The sequence below is a fragment of the Enhydra lutris genome, unplaced genomic scaffold, assembly GCF_002288905.1.
Source record: "Enhydra lutris kenyoni isolate GAN:26980312 unplaced genomic scaffold, ASM228890v2 scaffoldscaffold13, whole genome shotgun sequence".
NCBI classification, from domain to species: domain Eukaryota; kingdom Metazoa; phylum Chordata; class Mammalia; order Carnivora; family Mustelidae; genus Enhydra; species Enhydra lutris.
This window is the reverse complement of record NW_019154097.1, coordinates 47363491-47383736: the sequence shown is the minus strand read 5'-3', so window position 1 is coordinate 47383736 and position 20246 is coordinate 47363491. Positions and strand designations below refer to the sequence as shown.

Here is a 20246-nt window from a genome sequence, read left to right as displayed (position 1 = left end):
AAGGTTTCTTTGCCTAGAGGTGATAGGGCCAAAATGAACCTGGATAGCAGAACCCAAAACGCCTTTGTCCACCCCTCACGACTCGCCCTCCTCCCCCAAATGCACCAGCGACGACTGGTCAGGCCACTCCTGTACCATGACCGGGGGTACCAGACGGTTTGCTGGGCGCTGGAGTTGGGAGTAAGGGGTGGGGTCTCCCACCCACCTGGGCCCAGGCACCGCCCCTCCCCCTCCCCCCCCAACCCCGGCTCCCGCCCCGGGTTTCCTCCAGGTTCTGCTTCCTGCCAGCCTCTGGGCAGCCTTGGTGCCAGCACACGTGGGATACCCCTGCACCGGCTTCTCTCGGGTCACCTTCCATCCCGAACACCTGGGCCCTGCAGGCCTCGGTTCGGCGCAGGCACGCGGGCGCGCACCGCACAGGTGCTCGCCCCCACGCTCCCGCCACGGGACTACGGACAAGCCCGGGCTCTGAAGAACCGGCGGCCCTCACAAGCCGGGGTCGCAAAGGTTCCCGGACGGGCCAGGCACCCGGATGTGAGCTGGGCGGGACACGGCCCGCCTTCAATCTCGGGCAGTGGCGAGAACCAATCACAGGCCAGCCTGTCCCGCTCTTCCAATGGTCGGCCTGTTGCTAGCCCTGCGCCGGGATCTGCCTGCGCAGGCGCGCAGGCCCTATTCTCTCCCACCGCGGGTCTTGGTCCTCCCTTTCCGCCCTCCCTGAGCCCGCCTCCGCTCTCCTCTTGCGCAGTTGTCGCACCGAGGATCCTGGTCTGGGCGCTGGGGGAGTTATCACACCATGTAGGCGGTTGGCCACATCTCTGGGCGCCCGCTTTCCCTCCGAGCCAGTGCCTGCCCCTCCGTTTCCGAACAGCCGGCGGAACCGCAACCGCCCTTAGCGGGTTTGCTGTGCGCCCTCACCTGCGCGGCCCTCACCTGCGAGCGCCAGCCTGGCGGGGCGGGGCGGGGGCGGGGGGGTGTGCTGCAGAGGAGGAAGCCGGGGCTCAGTGCAGCCTGCCCGACCCTGACAGCAGTCGAAGGGGCTCATGGAGGGAGGCGACTTGGGTCTGTCACACAAGGTCCCCATGGCCCCGTAACCTGGCGTCGGGAAGCGCTGAAGCCGCCCTTGGCTCTTCCTGGCATTCCAGGCTTCGCCAGCCTCGCCAGCCGCGCGCCCCGCGTCACGGCCCCGTCCTCCCGAGGGAGGGCTGGTTCACCCCCCATAGGCCCTCTGTCCCCCCACACCCCTGGAGAGCCGCTCCCAACTTGGAACGGATGGTGGCAGCCCAGGGCCGGCCCCAGAATCAGACGGCAGAAATGTTAGGGAGCGCGTGCGCCCCAATTTCTGCCCTAAGTAGCTCCCCACACAGAGCTAGTACGAACTGAGGCCGGGGGTCCTGAATTCGCGCCCTACCGCGTCTGAGTGGTGTGGTGTGACCTCTCAAGTTCCTAGCCTTTCAGACGAACTGTTTCCCAGTTTCCCTATCTGTAAAGTGGGAATAATGTGGTCGACCTCATAAAAAATGCCTGGCATTGGGGCGCCTGGGTGGCTCAGTGGGTTAAGCCGCTGCCTTCGGCTCAGGTCATGATCTCAGGGTCCTGGGATCGAGTCCCGCATCGGGCTCTCTGCTCAGCAGGGAGCCTGCTTCCCTCTCTCTCTCTCTCTCTCTCTCTGCCTGCCTCTCTGCCTACTTGTGATCTGTCCCTGTCAAATAAATAAATAAAATCTTAAAAAAAAAAAAAAAATGCCTGGCATTGGCCCGATGTTTAGTGTGTGGTTTCGGCTCTGTTTCAGACTTCACTTGTATTATTAATAAAATCAGCTTCACTTTGCAGAGGAAAAAACCAAGACTTAGTAACTTGCCCAAGGTCCCACAGTTCGTAAGTAGCCCAATGAGGACTTTTTATTTTAAAAAAGACTTTATTTCTTTGACAGAGAGATCACAAGTAGGCAGAGAGGCAGGCAGGGGTGGGGGTAGGGGGAAGCAGGCTCCCTGCAGAGCAGAGAGCCCCATATGGGGCTCCATTCCAGGACCCTGAGATCATGACCTGAGCCAAAGGCAGAGGCTCAACCCACTGAGCCACCCAGGCGCCCCCACCCGATGAGGGGATGAGGATTTGAACCCCCGCAGTTTTGACCACTGGCAGAAAGCATAACCACAAGCCTCTGCTGCCTCTCAGTGGCATGGGGTTGCTGTGAGGATTTCCAACGCTGAGGAGTGATTGGCAGCTAGCATGCCCAGTACATGCCAGTTGTGACCAATAACGGAAACAGCGGTGAACACCTATGCAGCAGGGCAGAGCGGGGGCTCTGGCTTCAGGCCTTGGCTTCCAGACCCTGCAAAAAAAGGCAGAGGCAGGGGTGGCAGCAGAGGGAGTGAGCTGGGTACTCACAGATGGGATCTTCTGGGAGGCTTGAGGGTTCTCAGAGAGTGAGCCCCAGAACAAAGCACAGGGCGGACGTTATGGAAGGTGTGGGGCTGAGGGCGTCAGTGTTTCTCCAAGACTCGGTCTCCTGCCCCGTTTCTGCTCAGGGCCTGGCAGGACCTAGAACCTGGGCAGAGTTTGCTGAAGGTTCTGGGGTAGGCAGTGTTAGATACCTGAGTGTGTCTGGGAGGGCACCAGGGGGCAGTCATTTACTGTTCCGTCTGGGCCTGGGGGAAGAGAGGGAAAGATGGGGGACACCCAGCCCCCCGGGGTCCTGCAGGGATCAGTCAGGGCCTGCCTTGGCACAGCTCCATCCCCTTTGCAGGTGGGGCCTAGGCTAGGCTTCCTTTCTGTATCTGACCGGTACTGCCCAAGGCCTGAGCTGGCAGAGCCTGCAGCTTGCTTGGCGGGGATTGGTTTCTCCTCCTCCAGAACCTCCCCGAAGGAGGGCCTTGGACCGTGGGGACAACCGTGGGGACACTCCCAGGGTTCAAGGCTTTCAGTCTAGTCAGGCCTAGAGAAAGGAGTCTTCAGGCTCTTTACCAGGCCCACAGAGGGGACTAGAAAAGGAGAGCTCACCCCCCAGGGCTCAGAAGAGAGGTGGAGGTGGTTTTCAGAGGGGGAGGGAGGCTCGACCAATGGAGGGCGGTGGGCTTGGTGAAGTGAGAAAGTTCAGTGACAGGGGGTTGGAGGGTCAGTGAAAATGGGAGAACCCTGAGGTGCCTGGGTGGCTCAGTCGGTTGAGCGTCTGACTCTTGGTTTCCGTTCAGGTCCTAATTTCACGGGTAGTGGGATCAAGTCCCGTGTTGGGCTCTGCGCTCAGCGCAGAGTCTGCTTGGGTTCCTTTCCCCCCGCCCCTCCCTCCTCGCTCTCTCAAATAAATAAAATCTTTAAAATAAAAGGAAGGAAAATGGGAGAACTCTGAGAAAGGGGGGTGTCCATTGAAGAGTCTTCGGGTTGGGGAGGGATACAGTGAGGGGTGGGTCTGAGTAAGGGGGTTCAGTCGGAAACAGGAAAGACCAACCAGGGTCCAGGGTGGTGGGAGATCAGAAGGATCTTGGAGAAGGCTGGAAAAGGGTGGGAGAACTCAGAGGCAGGGGAGGCTTGGGGATGAAGGCTCAGTGACCTCTCTGGTCATTCATTCACCTAAATAAGTCCTCAGTTATTCTGTCCCATTGTCCTGCCAGCCTGAGCACACAGACTCAGCAGCCATCATGGAGGGACTTTCAGAGAAACTTTCAACGGAGGTGGGGGGTGGGCAGCAGAATGATTTGAGAAGGAAAGGGTTACCCAGACCTGCCCTGGGGTCAAGGCCCAGAGTGAAGGTCTTCCCCATGCCAGGCCCTTGTTGGCCTTGCAGAGAGCTGTCCTTACATCCTTGGACACCCTTGGGACTTTGGCCTTCCTAGCATTGTTAGGAGACCCTGGGCAGCTGCCAGACTTCATGATTCTCCCTTAATTCCTGTCCTGCAGAGGGTGACAACACAGCCAAGGTAGGAGAGGGGACTCAGAGGTCATCCAGACCCCAAAATGGAAACTTGGGTGGATCCCAGACCATACCTCCAGCAAAGGCAGAGCTGGCCTCAGCCCGGTGCTTTTTCCTGAACACAGCTGCTTCTGCCACCTCAGTCTGTTCTTTAATCCAAGCATTTCTGGAAGGTTCTGCCCTGCTCAGCCTAGGGGAGGGAGTGGGGGTAGACTTTCTTCCTCCGAGGCAGCCCCTGGACCACCAGTGCCACATCTTGATTCAACCACTGCCGCCCTAGTATGGACAGAGTGGTGTGCCAGGCTGGTATGTGCGCTCGGTTGGAAGGATAGAGGGGGTCATTACACTGCCGAGACCCCTCGCAGGGCTGATGGGTTTTCCCCAGGGTCCCCAGACATGACCTTTTCTCAGGAGCCCTGGCCGGGGCACTTGACTTTCCCTTGCCCTCAGTCTGCCCCTCAGAAGAGATGGAGGGGCCTGGCTGGCCGGCCAGGGGGGCCCTTCCGCCCTCCATGCTCCTACATGAAACCATCCAGCGCTTCTGTTACTGATCTGGAGGTGTTCCTTCTTCACCAGGCCTGGGATTCCTGACTTTTTCATGCCGCCAGTTCTCCCACCACAAGGAGTGGTGGGCAGAGCTGTCTCCTAAGAAGCCCATGAGAACATGGCTCATCCTTGGGATAGACAGGGAGGCGCACACCATGAGGTCCATAGGCCTCATGGAAGAGGTGGGGAGGATCCAGAGCCCTTAGCTAAGAGGATTGTGGTGGGGATGGAGACAGTTCCCACTCGTGTGTGGGTCTCCCCCCTACCATGGAACCCTGTGCTTCTCAGTGCTGGCAGTGAGTGGACAGACTGTGGCGGTGGACACTCTGTGCAGTGGTGGCCAGACTACATATTTGGGGTTGGGGGCACACGCTTGGCTTCTTCCATATTCCCTGGGGCCACTGTCCTGTTCCTGGGAGGGCAGCATGAGGGTGGGGCTTAGCCCCCATTTCACTGGGTCAGAGCTGCCAGGCCCAGTGCCAGATCCTGGCTAAGACCCAACCTAGGCTTGTCCTCGCCTGTGCAGCTTCCTCCCTACTTTGGTCCTGAGCTGGCGGCTCATGGTTGCCATGCAAGTCTGGGCCAGAGGCCAAGCCCTGAGCGCGAGGTTTGTCCCAAATCCCCGGGTCCCGCTGCGTGCATGGAGTGGGGGTGTGCAAGGGGGGAGGTGTGGGGGAATCCAGGGTAAAGCAAGCAGATAGGACCCTCACTAGCCTGATCCCTGCCCAGTCTTAGGCTCTACCGGGGTGGAATAGTGCTTGGGTGGCTGCCAGCAGACCAGGGGGTCTGGGGTGTCTGTGGACCCCATGGCCAGTCCCTGGGCAGGGCTCCAGTCCTGCCTGACCCTCCTCCCCTTTCTCTGCTTGGTTGCCCCTGCCTCCATCACAAAGGTGCTCTGACCACGTCCTTTGGACCCAGCACTAGGGTCCTCTGCAGCCACTGTCCGGGCAGCTTTTGCTTCCCACCCCACCCTCTCCGTGGGACAGTCTGTGCCTGGCAAACCCTGGGCCGATTCTGTAGCAGGGAAGATGATGCTACTGGGAAACAATTCCCTTCCCCAGCAGCAGAGGCGTGGGGTCTGCCCGACCTGGCAGAGACGGAGGTCAGCAAGCCCTGGGCAGGGAGCCATGAGAGTCCAGGGCTCAGGGCCTCAGCAGATCCCCTTTCCTCCCCTGTCCCCTGCACCCCCACATCCCAGTCTGTTACCCCACACGGCAGAGCCTGCTGCTGCTACATGCTGACACCCGGCCCCCTTTCCCCCTCCTGCCTACTACACCTCAGAAACACACTGTCCCCCGCCTCTTGACTGGTTCCTCCCAACCACTCTCCTGTAAGATCTGGATCCTTGTCTCTGAAGCCGGGATGCTTGAACCTGGACTTCTGTGGCCTTCAGCGCCCCTCCCCCACAGACAGGCCCCACCCACCACCCTCACCAGCCCACTTGCTCTCCTTCTCCAGCCTGACTGTTCCAGCCTGTCAGCCCCGGCCTATGCGATTGCCACTTGCCTGTCCAAAGTCACTTCTGGAAATCCCTTTTTCCTATTCCACTAAGACCCCGAAGGATGTCACGCCCCTTTGCTCGTGGCATAATGCTGCTTGTCACTGAGCTGTTTCCTCCATTTGGCCCCTTGAGCAGGGACTTGGACTGACTGGCTGCATGCCAGGCCCAGAGGAAGTGCCAACAGGGAGGGCAGATTTCACAACTGGGAGGGAGAGAGAGGAGGAGAGACCTAGGGATGGGCCTGGGACTGAGGATGGCTTGTGCACTGCACAGATCCTTAGGGAAGCTGCAGCTGGTGAGGGGTGACCGGCAGCCACTGGGACTTGAGGCCTCAGTCATCAGCCTGGAGCACAGAGCATTGCCTCTCAGACACCCTTCAGCTGAGCAGAGGGGCCCAAATGCTAGCATTCACTGAATCAAGGTCAACGTCTTGAGTTTGCAGACTTGAAGGTCATCAGAGGCCTTTAGATAGGACCCAGTGAAAATCAGGGAAAGGCCTGGAGAAGCTTGGATCTGTTCCGGCCCCACAGTAGCAGCGCAGGGACTCACCAGGTGTCCCCATGCCCAGGGGAGACCCGGGCAGACCAGCCCGGGTGCCAGCCTGTCCCAGGGGAGACCCGCAGACCTCAGCCAGCCAGCCTGTTCACTCTGCCCAGAAGCGCTGCCCCAGACCCCACATCTGAGTGGAGCTCCAGGCATATGGCTGGCCCAGTCTGACTCCCCTCCTGTCCCTGCCCCCGTGGTGGCCCAGGCAGGCTACCGTTCCCCATCTCCTACTTTAGTTTCCCATGGAAACTGGGCTCTGTTTCCTTTGCAGGGACCGAATTCCTCCCCTCCCACCTGCCCTGTGCCCAGCTGTGTCCCAATATGGCCTCGGCCCCCAAGACCTCAAAGCTGTTGTCCTTGGACTCACTCCTATGATAGCCCCAACTCCTATCTGCCCCAGGCCATGGCCCTGGACTCCGGGTTTGAGGCCCCTGCCTGGCAGCTCCTGCTAGGTTATTTGCTGCCTGACCCCCTTGAGCAGCCCTGGGACCCCAGACTCAGCTGCATCCCTGTCCTCTTCCTGTGGCCCTACCAAGCCTCTTTCAGCACTTCAGGCTTGCCATGGGGAACACTTCAACCCCCACCCCTGCCCTTCCTCTCCAGCCTTGCTGTGGGAGCTAACCTGCCCTCCCCCTGCCCATGGCCACACTGATGTGCCCCCATCCCTCCAGGACCAACTGTGTCGACCCGGGCAAGTCTCTTCACCTCTCCGAGGCTCTCTGTGCCCAGGTGCTTGGCAGGACTAACCCCACCCCTTCGAGGAGTTGGTACAAGGATTACCTTGTCAGGCTTGGCACCAGCTTTCCCACACTTCCAGGGCGCTGGCAGAGGACCTGGCAGCCTTGTTCTCGCTCTCCCTGACAAGACTACAGGTCGGGAGGAGGCAGTCACAGCCCTGCAGGCTGGGGCCTTCGTGTTGCCAGTCAGAAGGGAGCTGGTGTGCAGAGCAAGGGTGAGCCCTGGACAGGCTGATTCAGTCGTGACCACAGGAATGCGGACGTGTCCAGGAGACACCTGAGATGTGGCTTGTCTGTTGGCAGGGAGAAGGATGACAGATTTAGGAGACTGGAGCTCAGGCAGTGAATGGTGGTAGGGGTGGCGTAGACCAGGCAGTGCCCTGGCCAACAGGCCCAGACCCGTGCCACCAGCTGTTCATGTGTCTACTTCCCTGGCTGGCCTCCCTCCAGGCCCGGTGAGGCCTCTGAGGCCTGGGACCTGCTGTGGCTTCCTGCCTGCTCCAGATTGTGGTATCCCAACAGGGAGCCTGCACCAGGGAGTGGAAATTAAGAAGCTGGGCAGTGGTGAGGTTAGTCAGTGTGTGTGCGTGCTCCTGGCCCTTCCCTGCAGGGTGCTGTTGCTGTCGGAGACCCTGGGAAAATAGGGCTGTGGGCTTGGAAAAGAATGTCACAGTGTCTTGCCACACCTTCAGGCTCTGTGACCTTCGTAGGTGGCGATGGTGTGGGATCTCTCAAGTTCCTGGGGGACCTGAGACTGGACTTCAAAACCTCTATCTGCTCTATCCCTCCCCCAGGTTCCTCCAAACCCTTCTAAGGCCAGGTGAGAGGGTAGTGGATAGGATGAAGGCAAAGCAGAGGACCCAGGCAGGTGTGACCCTCCCTACCTGGGCTAGTCTTCCCTGTCAGGGTCTTTGCTTCTCTTCCACCAAAACCTTGGCCACATGGCCCTCACTCTCTACCGAGTGCCCTTGACCCGAGAGCCCAGGCCTCATCCTACATGCACAGGCATCAGGGGATAAAACCTTTGACAAGGCCAACCTCCTCTCAGAAAGTCAGCTGGAGGGACGCCTGGTGGCTCAGTGGGTTAGGGCCTCTGCCTTCAGCTCGGGTCATGATCTCAGGGTCCTGGGATCAAGCCGCGCATCAGGCTCTCTGCTCAGCAGGGAGCCTGCTTCCCTCTCTCTCTCTGCCTGCCTCTCTGCCTACTTGTGATCTCTGTCAAATAAATAAATAAAAACTTAAAAAAAAAAAAAAAGAAAGTCAGCTGGAGTGCCACACCTCCCATGCCTTCTCCGAGGTCCTGCCCTTCTCTGGGAGAATAGCAAAGTCTCAATAAAGTAAGCAAGGGACTCTAGCTCCTAAGAAGCTCCCCTCCCGGAGCCCTGCTCTGTCCCCCTGCACCTGACTCCAGCCTAGGTGTCCCTGAGTGCTCAAGGCTGGACCAGTTGCCTTTCCTGGTTTCCCCCATCGCTGCTGGTTCCGATCATTACTTCTCTCTTACTGGACTCAGGGTTGGAGGACTGGGATACGCCCATACTGTAACCCACTGTACCCACAGGACCACAGGGCTTGGCACACAGCAGGCCCTCTGCAAATGTGATCTGTGTGTGAGCCAGCAAGTGGGACCAATCCCCGGGGCCTCGACACAGAATTGGAGGCAGTAGTGGGCAGTCGCTTCGAACTTTTATTTGAGAAAAACAGATGATAGACGTATCAAAAAAGCATACAGATTGGCAGGTAGGGATGGTCAGTGATGGCTACTGAGGTGCGGGAGTGGCCAGCAGGGCTAAGTAAGGCCTTTACTTGGCTCCAGGCTGCTCCGACTTTCCAGCTTCTGGGCCCCCAATCTGGGCACGTGCCTCGAAGGTGACAGGAATAGTGATTTCTGCAGACTGGGTGGCTGGCTTGGGCAGCGGGGCCTCCACGGTGAGCGTGCCCTCAGGGGACAGGGAGGAGGAGACCAGCGTGGGGTCCACACCAGGGGGCAGCCTAGACAGGCAGAGAGGGAGGACAAGAGTTACACACCTGGGCCTCACTGGCCCCCACCCCCTGCATCCCTCCTCAGGTCCCCGTGGATCTGGGGACAAGACTTACGTGTATTTTCGAGTGAAACACCGGGAGATGTAGCCATGCTCGTCCTGCCTCTCTTCGTGCTTGCCTGGGGAGAGAAGGATGGGTCAGAAACTGCGGGAGGGGCCCCACCCAAATCCACACACGTCCCTGTGGGTGGTCGGACTGTCTCAGGGCCCCTCAGAAGCTTCTGGAAAGTTGGGTTCAGTGCTTTGGAGGGTGGGTGGGGATCGGAGTGCCACAAAGAAGCGCACACGCCCCCTCCGCGGACCCGGTTTTAGGGACAAGGAACAGGTACAGCGCCAGGGAACAATGGCCTCTTCGCGCCGGGCCTGTGGGTGGCCCCAGGGAGACCTGATCATTTGGGGGCGGGGCTCGGAGGGGTTCTGCGCTAGAAGGTGGATTTCTTCCCTCCGTAGAGCGTTTTTTCAGGCCAGAGGGGCCCTGAAGAACTACCCGCAGCCCCCGTTCTAGAGTCCAGACTCGGGGCGGGGGCACAGCCCGGGGGCAGGGCGAGTCCCAAGTCTTCTGGGTCCCTGGTGGAGTCTCCCTGCCCCCTTCCCGCCCCGCCAGCCGGGTCCCCGCTGGGCCGGGGGCTCACCGGTGATCTCCACCACGCCGTCCTTCGTCTTGACCGTCAGCTCTTCGGGGGCGAAGTGGTTGACGTCCAGGGACACGCGCCAGCGGTCGGCCGTCTGCCGGATCTCCGAGACGCCGCTGCTGAGCTGCCGGCTGAGCGCGCGGCTGTAGGCGGGCGCGGCCACCGCGGCGGGGCCCTCGACCGCAGCCGGGGGCAGCGGGCGCACGTAGCCCGGCCAACCGCTGTGGCCGAACCACTGCGCCCACTCCTCGGGCAGCCGGGGCAGCCCGAAGGCCTGGTCGAAGAGGCGGCTGTGGGCCGGGTACCAGTCGCGGAAAGGGTCCCAGCTGGGGCTCCGCAGGAGCGAGAAGGGCACTCGGCGCTCGGTCATGCTGGTTTGGCGGCGCGCTTCTGGCTGAGGCTTGGAGAAGTATGGGGCGTCGGTCCCGCAGCGCTTTTATGCGGCTCCAGCCGGGTATTTTTAGCAGGCGGTGTTTCAGGTCTCTATTAAAGGCAATGACGGGCTGGGGGCAGCCCCTCCCCCTGCATTCCTCCCCCTGCACTCGGGGCGGGGGCGGGCCGAGGAAGGCCCTGCCCACATCTGGAACCTTCTCCTGTTCAAAAAAACAAATGACTAGAGCACCGGTCTTGGTGCACTGCCCACTGCTGGACACTGGCGGACCCGGGCGCTAAAGCCGGTGGACAGTCCCATCCTTTTGTCCTGGAGCACAAAGTCCAGAGGGCCTGGGCTCCTTGTCCCAGACCACATGGATCTAGAAGTGGCAGAGTCAGGATTTGAACCACCAGGCGTTCATGAAATAGTCTTAAAAACCAGCCTGGCGTCGCAGATAAGAGTGTGGGCTCTGGAGCCAGACTGTCTGGCTTCACATCCTGTTCTGCCACTAATGGGATGAACCTGTGCAAGTTAGACTCTGGGCCTTGGTTTCCCCATCTAGAGAACAGACATGATGATGACGATAGCAATAAAAACGCTTACATCATTGGGTTGATGTGAGGATTCAGCAACTTAGTGCAAGTAATGACTTTATTCGAGGGGGGGGGGCTAGTACCTGATAATTGTTCACTATTGTTATGTTATCTATCTGCAATTAAAAGGGGGGGGCAGCGGAAGGAGACTGTTTAAGTATCCCTGTTACAGAGGCAGTGACCCAGGTCAGAAACCCAGTGCTGAGAGGGGGTCAAGAGGAAGGTTGTTGTCAAATCCCGCCATGTATCTACTGCTCCTTGAGGAGCCCTGGACAGGGGACTTGAAAGGCAGTAACCTTGAACCTAGGCTGGGCTTTGCTGTTGACTTACTGTGATTTGGGGCAAGGCCCCTCCTTTCTCTAGACCTCAGTTTCCCTTTTTGGAGATTATGATCTCAAAGACCCTTTTGTTTATGATTTGCAAGGGACCAAGGAGGGGAGATCTCCAGCACAGTTCACTCAAACTTGCTTGGAGCCCGAGGCCTGCCCCTTGACCCCCCCCACCTCCTGTCTGACCACCGATGGGATCCCGGCCCCCATCTCCCACCTTAGAGAGGGTGCTGCACCTAGGCTGTCTCTGACATTCCCTCTCTGACTTTCCCTCTCTCCTGACTTCACAGGCATGAGCCCCCTCCAGTCGTCCTTCTCCTGATTTACACCCTGTTATACCTCCTTTTAAGACGAGGAAACGAGTTCAAAGACATACAGTGATTGGTGCCCTGTCTCCTGTAAGACACTTGGCAAAGCAATCCTCTTGCCTGTCTGGTGCCCATGGCTCTCACCCTTGCAGGACTCCCACCTTGGAGTCCCCCACTTCCTCTCTTAATGAGGCCCGCTCTGCTTGCTGCCCTGTTCCCAGGGCTGGGTTGAGGCTGAACCCCCACCAGTTTTACTGGGGGCCTTGCCCTGCCCAGGACACCTGAGAAACCAGAACCCAGACTCCAGCTGCTCGCTTTGATGAGTTGGGGATAGTAGCAAATCTCATGCCTTCTCTGTGTCTGCTTCCTCTTCAAGAGGGAGCTCCTGGATGCCTGCCAGACCCCATTTCTGTTCCCCCTCCCTTGCTGGATCAGGTCATAGGTCCAGTAGGTCTCCTTTGGCTGCTACTGGCTACCCCCATCCCCAACAAAGGTCTCAGCTTCAGCAAGCCCCAGGTCTTGGCTCCCTGGCATTTCCAGCCCCACCCATTCCCAGCTCTATAAAGTCGAGGTGAGGTCAGGAGCCAGGGAGGGCCCTCACCCGCCTCTGCTTGCCCACCTTGGCCCAGACTGGAGTCCAGGAGCCCCACCCTACAGGAGCTGTCAGGTGTGGTCATGGATGCTTTCAAGTGTGGTCCTGCCAGGCCCAGCCACGCTTTGGGTGGGGGCGGCCAGGTTGCCTTACCTGCCAACCCTTTGTAGACAGAGGCTCCCTTTAGTAGCGCCCTGCATCTTGCCAGAAGCCAGGGCAGGGAGGGTCCATTCCTGCTGCCCCAGCCAGGAAGTTGTGCCAACTAGGACCTAGCTCCCAGCACCCTGCCCATGGTGGGTGGGGGAGGCACGACTGAGACTTCATATCCATCTTCAGTGGATCTGTTCTTGAGGGACCTTGTCAGTCACAAGGGAGGGGACATGGGTAGCTCTGAGAGGTGGCAAGAGGGGGCAGGGTTGCAGGAAAAACTGGGTTTTGGGGTCAGACAGGCTGGGCTTGAACTTGGGTGCTGCTATTCACCGGCCTGGTGACCTCTTTGAGCCTGCTGTTCCCATCTGCAAAACGTGGGTGGTAATGACACACCCATCTTGTAGGGTTGTGGTGGGTCTCAAATGCAATCATGTGTGGGAAGTGCTTGGTGCTCTGTAGGTGTTCATCATTATTAACGAAAGAAGGCCTTTAATTTTGGAATACTGAGACTTAGACTAATAAGAATTATATACAGTTGTATGCACTTTGTGGCAAGTCCAAGTATCTTATCCGAGTCCCATTTCTGAGATGAGAAGACTGAGCTGGACCTGCCCCAAGGTCACAAAGTTGGTGAGGGGGTAGAGGGATTGGAACTTAAGTGTCCTGACTCTCTGTGAGCAAGGGAGAGACTTCCTAAGCAGTACGGGAAGGGCTATGGGCTGTGGGCTGGTGGGCCCTGGGGGAGGTGTGCAACCGAAGGGCGGGGAAGGTGGGGCCAGCCTCTCTGGAGTCCCTTCCAGCCCTGACCAGGCGCCCTTTCCAGAGGTTGCGGCCAGGTTCCCTGGGCACAGGGCGAGAGGAGCGAGGGCTGAATGTCAGCCCACCTGCCGGTGTGTTCTTTGACAGTCCTCTACTCCATCATTCCAGGCACTGAGCTGCCAGGGGCTAGTTTTCCTGGGATTAAGAGGCCAACTCCACCCCCCAGGGATTTCCCAGTAGCCACAGGGGCAGTGGTGGGGGAGGCAAGCTCGGGTCTGGGATTCCTTAATCAGAGGGGCCCCTCCCCTCACCACCCGCCAGCTCCAGAGTCTGTGGTACTCCGCAGCAGCCTGAGACCAGCCTCCCGGCCTCCTTGCCTGGCACTGAGGCCTAGGCCTTGGCCACATTGGCTACACCTTTGACAGGCCTTTGCCAACTGCCGCTGAGCCAGCCCCTCCCTCTCTGGCTCAGCCTCAGAGAAAGCGCTAGAGTCTTCAGGCAGCTGCCTGAGCTCCCTGGAGAGACCTGACAGCTGATGGATTGCGCCAGTCACTGGGCTTACTGGGAATTAAAAATGTGGGCAACAGTAATTAGAGCACATGGGGGTGGGGGGCACCAGGTCTTTCTGGAAGCATCTAGACACTGCCTCTCTGGGAGTCCCTCTCCAGCCTGCCTATCCCCTAGGCTTCTGCTAGCCTTGGGTGTCACCTCACCCCCTCACCTCTGAAGGGGGAACAAGGAGGGGCCACGTGGGGAGGGCTGGTGATCTGTCGTCTGGCCCCTCCCACCCTGATGTCTAGCAGAAACAATCTGTCTAGCTGGGGAGTCTGGGGACCCGCATGTCTCTGGCTCTGTGACCTTGGCCAGCAGCCGGCTCCCGTGACTCATTTTCTTCATCTGTACAATGAGACCATTGGACTGGATGTTCTCGAAGGCTCCTTCCAGCATAGTGAATCAACAGTTTTTCCTCCACTCGCCCTCACTCCCCCCCACCCCCGGCTGTCTGCACTGCTTGCTCTGTCACCTAATCCTGCAGGAGGGGGTGTGAGTGTGTGGTGAGTGGTGGGAGGCGGTGAGGGAGGACCTGGCCTCCCCTGTGGTGGCTGTGGGGGTGGGAGGCTCTATGGCTGGAGCACTCTCGTGTCTTGGGTGTCCTTGAGTGGAGAGGGGCCTGGAGAAGGAAGGGCAAGTGCCCGGTGGTGGGGCTGGTTTGCTGAATATACCGGCAGCATATTCACTCACTGGCTGGTGGGAGACCAGGCGGCTTCCGTGAGCATCTCACAGAGGCAGGGGATGGGAGATGCTCGCTGGGACTCCTAAACTGGGTGTGTGCACGGACTTGCTACCCTGGGTCTGGGGATGCAGGAAACCAGTTAAGGAGAAGAGAAAATATCTAATAGGACACAGGAAGCCCTGACTCCCGGCTGCTGTGTGTTTAGGAAGGGGAAGGACAGAGGGGTCCCTGAGGCCTCCATCTGCAGAGACATGAGGAGAAGACCTACGTACAACACCCCAAAGGCCCACATCCTGAGAAGTTTCCCCCGTGCAGACACCCCCCCACACACCCCTGACTACCAGATGCAGAATTGGAGTTTCCTGTTTTCCTGCTTGCCTTCCTGGAGGTATTTTTCCCTTTCCCCAAGGTATAGGACAGAGTTCAGGCTGAACCCTCAGTCTGTGGGAAGGCAGAGGCTTGGTACTGTCCCCATTCTTCCCCAGGGATTGGACACCGCTTCCCCAGGTAGCCAGGATGGGCGCTGAGGGCAGAAGCTCCGGGTTTCCAGGCTGACATAGACCCTCTGCCCGCGGCTCTCTCTATCCCCGCCTGCTTGGTGCCATTCCTGGCCGGCCACGGACGGGCAATTTTCCGCCTCTCTGTCGCCCTCTAGTGTCTATCTGTCACCACCACACCTTGCCTTTGGTCCCTCCCCTCCCCTCCCCAACGTTTCCAGACGGGCTCACTCCCTGGCTCCCCAGTTCACTTGTTTACTCATTTGACAAACATCTCCAGGGTGCCTTTTTGGGGGGATGCAGAGGCCAAGAAGGCATGGCCTGGGCTCCAGAAACATGGATTTAGGGAGAGATGGACAGGCCCCCAAGTAAGCCGAACAAGAGCTTGGGAACCTAAAGGCAGGTACAGACCCGAAAGAGCTGGAAGGACCCAGAGGTGATCGTGGCCCCTGCAGCCGGGGACCAGGAAGTCTCCTTGGAGTAGGAGGCAGCTGAGCTAGGTCTTGAACCACGAGCTCACCGGTGGAGAGGTCATGCATGGAGGGCACAAGGAAGCCAGTCAGCCAGACATGGGTGTATTGGAGTCAAAGACAGTGATGGAAGAGGAAGCTAGGTGGGGTGTGGCGGTGAAGGGAAGTGGGGATGTTCAAAGCCCCCAGAGTCTCCAGGCTGAAAGGAAGGTCTTCCTGGGTCCCTGTTTTCCTCCCCACTAAGCTGCATGTTCTGCTTCTGCACTGAGCTTCTGGCTCATGGGTGCCAGGTCTCTCTGGGGTGGAGTCTGCGCCCCTCCCACTTCTTGGAGGGAAGGACCCCAGGCCTCTATGCCCTCCCCACACGCCCCAGGTGCCCAAATCCACAGAGGCCTGGTCTCACCACCTCCCATCCGGGCACCAAGTGTTTTATTAGAGTCCAATTTTTATCCGCACCGCGGAGAAAGAGGAAGGGGGGAATAGAGAGAGGGGGAACCCGGACCAGACCCCAGACCCCTCCCCCCCATGGGAGCCCAGGGCAGGTGCCCTGTTGGGCCAAGGAAGACTTTGTGAGATCCCTGAGGGCCCCAGGAGGAGTGGGCTGGGAGCAGCAGCAGAGGGCTGGGGGCGGGGGGCACTGCTTCCCATTGATGCCCAGGCCAAGGCCCTCAGTCTAGATCTTACCCTTTCTTCAAAGGGCTGTAGCACCCTTCTCTGGGTAGCCTCCACTGACCACCTCCCCACCAAACCCGAGAAGGAAATGCTCCCTTGGGCAGGCCCTGAAGTGCATGTTATCCTATGCCGGTGATCCTGTGCTGCCATCTGGCCCATGTCCCAGACATGGGGCACACTGGGACACCAGGCCTTGCTCGGTCATCGGACTGCATTGCCCTCTCCTGCTCCTCTAGGCTCTCCTTCTATCTACCCCTTCTCTCCTCCACCTTCTGACCTGAACCCCTTTAGACCTCATGGCCAGATACAGTGTGGTCTGAATGTCCCACCTCTTGTCATGCAGAAGGCCTGGCTGCTGTGGCCTTGGCCCAGGGCATGGGATGAGGGCTGAAAGGGAGAGCCTGGCCTGGAGAGGAAAGGTGGGACCAAGAGTGAGCTCCCCGGCTCCTCAGGCTGGGGCCCACCCGCTCGGTCTGGGGACTCCTGGGCTGGGGGAAGGGCTGCTGGAGGCTGTGGAGCCGGCCTCCAGCTCTCAGCCAGGATCCTGCCAGCGGCCCAGGAGGGAGCAGCATCCCGGTCTGGGTGGTGATGCACCGAAGGTTGGGCCATTCTTCCTTCTGTCTAACTTAGATCCTGCACCGCCTTGTCTGCCCATTGGTAGAGAGGATCCAAGGGCGCTGTGGAGAGGGTAGGGGAGGCTCCCAGGTCTGGCACCTTCCGATGTGTCCCTGGGTCCACTGAGCTGTCCCCAGCCTGGCAAGCTGGTATCAAACAGGAAGGGGGACAGGGTGATCCCTGTGTTCGCAAAGGCTCTTTGTTCCCTGGACACGGTGGGCAGGCAGGAGGTGGGGGTGGGGACCCTCTAGAAGCAGCAGAACCCAGCTCCTCCTCCTCTGCAGGGCGCCCACCCTCAAGGTCTTCCCTGGCCTGGGGACCTCCTTGTAGCAGAGGGGTGCAGGCCCCCTCACAGGTCCTGGGGCCTGACCCCTTGCCTTTCCCTATGCCAGGGGGCACCAAGCTCGGTCTGTCTGGGCTCAGAAGCCCCCACTCTCTGAGCTGCTCCGGCTGTGGTAGCTGGGACTGGGGGTCCGGGAGGGGCTGCGCGTGCGGCTGCGGGTCCCACGGCTGCGGCTGCTGTAGCTTCCATGGCTGTGGCCTGGACTGGGGCTGTGGCTGGGGCTCCGGCTTGAGTAGTCGCTGCTCAGGCAGCTGGAGGAGGATGAGGGGCTGGGCCGGTAGTAGGGGATGGGACGCTTTCGCGCACTGCCGGGAGGGAAAAAGCTGATTACAGGCCATTCAAGTCCCTGAGCTCTGTCCTGAGCTCTTTCTTGGGCCCTCACTCAGGCCCCGAGCCCTTTCCCAGCAGTGGCCAGGGCTTCCCTGCCTCAGTTTCCCCTGAGCTCTGGCCTTGGAGTGCCCCCTGCCCCAAAGGGATTGGACAGTTTCGTCGTTTTGTTTTTCCTCACTTGTCTTCAGAGAAAGGGGACCGAGTCTCTGTTTGGCCCAAGAAGGTGCTCGATAAATACTTGTTGAGTAAATTCAACTTTTAAATATAGACGCCTCGGGGCACCTGGGTGGCTCAGTGGGTTAAAGCCTCTGCCTTCGGCTCAGGTCATGATCCCAGGGTCCTGGGATCGAGCCCCGCATCGGGCTCTCTGCTCAGCAGGGAGCCTGCTTCCCTCTCTCTCTCTGCCTGCTTCTCTGCCTACTTGTGATCTCTGTTAAATAAATAAATAAAATCTTAAAAAAATATATATATATAGACACCTCACATCAACCAAGCTAAGCAGTTTCTGGACATGGAAAGGGTTGTGGGGATGGCCCAGCCCTGCTTCTCTGGTTCCCACAGAATCGAGGGTTTGGGTTTGTCAGGTCACTTCAAGGGGACAAGGAGGAAAGCCCTGACCGTTACTGCCCATGGCCACGGCCCCGCCCAGTCCCGCTGGCCCCTTCTCACTCAGCTACCTCCCACCGGCCCAGAGTTAGTTTGAAGCCAGGAGGCTGTGACCCAGAGAAAAGAAAAGAGAGTGGTTAAGGGGGCAACAGTGCCCCATGGCGTGGGGTTAATTCTGAGGAAGAAAACAGGTGTAGTTAGTGGGAGGAGGAGGCAGCCTGGGAGAGGGGCGGAGGGGGGTGCCAGGTGGAGGGTTGTAGAACTCCAACGGGCTAGGGCCGTCTGCATACAGGTGAGGCTCATGGCCTATATGGGGGTGTCCCAAGCCTGGCCATCTGGCCTCTAGCTCTGGGCTGAGCGCAGGAGCCAATGCCCTCTCCTCCCTGAGCCATCTACATCACCAAGGACTTGGAGGGGCTCGTTTGAGAATCTGTCCATGTTAGAGCTGAAAAGATGCTCAGGGAGCTCTGCTCATTGTTCAGACAGGGACACCCAGAGCCAGAGAGGCACACCCATCTCCCAAGGCTACCCAGCAAGGTCTGTGGCAGAGCTGGGCTCAGAATTTTGCTTGTAGCCCTGGACCCCAAGTCAGAGGTCTAGGGCTTCAGAGTAATTTCCACAAACACAGACCATAATTTCATGGGGAGACAGGCCCACACTGTAGAGTCCTGGCAGAGAAGCTCTCTGCTGTGGCTTCTGCCATATCTGCCACACACTCCCCAGGGCCCCATTGGACTGGGGTGGGAGGAGGGGAGAGGGGAAGGGACAGGCCCTCTCACAGCTGCCCCAGAGAGCAGGCTGCTGGTGCCCCCTCCTCTGAATTCCTGGGGGGGAGGACGCTGGGAGGTGAGCAGTGAGGTTAGTGACAAAAGGAGAGGCAGACAGATGACAGCTGAACAGAGCCAGATCAGCTCACATGGGCATCTCCCCTGCAGCCTGTGGGGAGGGGGTCCACCCGGCCCCCAGGCTGGCCACAGGCCACTCGGCAGGCTGGACCTTGAGATGAAGGAGAAAAGGAAATATCATTGCCGGGAGATGGACGTGGGGAGGACGGAGAGAGGGAGGGGCTCCAAGAGGGACTGTTGGAATCTTCCGGAGCTCAACTGCAAGCCCGCTGCTGTCCCACTCAGACCCAAGTACACAGCCCTCTTCCCACCGTGGGCCTTCAGACCGCTGCCTCTGCGTTCCGCCCTCCCCAGCACCTCCAGTTCTAGCTTCTCTCCTCCTACAGGGACCTCTAGCCCTCACCAGGCCCTCTTCCTCCCCCCGAACCCCACCCACCTCCCCTCCCTGCACCGGGCTCCGTGCGTCCCGCCCGGGCCCCTCCGCACCTGGTGATGCGCCGCGGCTCCATGAAGCTGGGCGAGTCCCGGCGCCGCTTGCGGATGGGCGAGTAGCTGCGGGAGCGGCGCCGCGCGCGGGCGGCCTCGGCCTCGGCGTGCCTCGCGCGGCCCTCGCCGTCCTTGTCCCTGCGGGCCCGGCCGAGGTGAGCGACGCGGCCCGGCCCGCCCGCCCGGGCCCGGCCCCGCCGCCGCCCCTGCACCCGGCGGGACCCCGGGCCTACACTTACCGGCCCAGGGTTTTCTTGGGCGACGGCGAGCGGCTGGGGCTGCGGGTCCTCTTCTCCGCGGAGCGCGAGCGGGACTTGGAGGGCGAGCGGCTGGAGCTCCACGAGCGCGGGTGGGGGCCCGGGCTGCGCGACGAGCTCTTCCCCTCCGGGCCGCCGTGCCTGCCGTGCGCGCCCGGGGACGGGGAGGTGCTGGCCGGCCGGGCGCGCGGGGGCCGCTCCTTGGTCCTGGTGGAGAGTCAAGGCGACAGGGATTCAGCTAGAGAGACAGTGGGCTGGGCGGGGGCGGGGTGGCAGAGAGGGATTTAAAGGGGTGCGGGTGACAGGGAGGGGGCTCAGCTAGGGACCAAGGGGGTCACTGGGGGGAAAGGGATTCGGCAAGGAAGGAGTTCTATGGAGAAGGAGATGTGGATGAGAAGGGTTAGCGAGGGAGAAGTGGTGCGTGAGTTCGTGGAACGGGACTAGATTCCCAAAGGAGGGAAAAGGGCTGGGGGTGGGCGTGGGGTAGTGACATAAGTGTGGAAGAGAGTGTTCCGTGGTGTCAGGGAGAGTGATCAGTGTGAGGAGAGTGCTCCCTGATGGGAGGAGAAACACGGGAGGGGGTGGTTGGGACTCTGTTGGGGAGGAGAGCGATCGTTGTGGAGAAGGGAGAGCTCCTGGGCGGGGAGAGAGAGATCAGTGAGGGGGGAACTCAGTGACTGGGGAAGGAGAATGACCAAGTGACGGGGAGAGAGGTCGTCGGGTGGGGAAGGGTGCTCCATGGTTGGGGGGATTAGAGATCACGGAAGCGAGAGAGCTTACTGAGAAGGGAGAGTGGTCAGTGCGGGGAGAGGGGTCAGTGGGCGGCGGCGGGGGGGGGGGGGGGGGGGGGGGGGGGGGGCTGGGGGGGGGGGGGGG

General features: G+C 59.9%; 2 protein-coding genes across 2 annotated transcripts in view; both read right to left on the bottom strand.

Annotated features, from left to right (window-relative positions):
- Positions 1–8904: 8904 nt before the first annotated feature.
- Positions 8905–10422, bottom strand: LOC111145764 (heat shock protein family B (small) member 1). The gene is made up of 3 exons (XM_022500951.1): positions 9912–10422; positions 9335–9398; positions 8905–9229 (listed from the first exon to the last, which is right to left on the bottom strand). The coding sequence occupies exons 1-3, from the start codon at positions 10279–10281 to the stop codon at positions 9040–9042; spliced, it is 624 nt and encodes a 207-aa protein (XP_022356659.1). The 5' UTR covers positions 10282–10422; the 3' UTR covers positions 8905–9039.
- Positions 10423–16922: 6500 nt separating this feature from the next.
- Positions 16923–20246, bottom strand: part of LOC111145493 (serine/arginine repetitive matrix 3) — a 32239-nt gene continuing 28915 nt past the window's right edge. Inside the window, exons 12-15 of the mRNA XM_022500386.1 lie at positions 19685–19688; positions 19353–19577; positions 19114–19251; positions 16923–17151 (exon numbers count right to left, since the gene is read on the bottom strand). Coding sequence (XP_022356094.1) covers positions 16923–17151; positions 19114–19251; positions 19353–19577; positions 19685–19688 — 596 coding nt within the window. The remainder of the gene's footprint in view (positions 17152–19113; positions 19252–19352; positions 19578–19684; positions 19689–20246) is intronic.

What these genes read in the sequence shown, in the direction of transcription:
- LOC111145764 (XM_022500951.1), bottom strand. Translation starts at nt 10,281, where the DNA reads ATGACCGAGCGCCGAGTGCCCTTCTCGCTCCTGCGGAGCCCCAGCTGG. An exon ending in CGGCGTGGTGGAGATCACCG is followed by an intron (nt 9,399 to 9,911) that starts GTGAGCCCCCGG and finishes TTCTCTCCCCAG; the next exon opens with GCAAGCACGAAGAGAGGCAG. An exon ending in TGTTTCACTCGAAAATACAC is followed by an intron (nt 9,230 to 9,334) that starts GTAAGTCTTGTC and finishes CTGCCTGTCTAG; the next exon opens with GCTGCCCCCTGGTGTGGACC.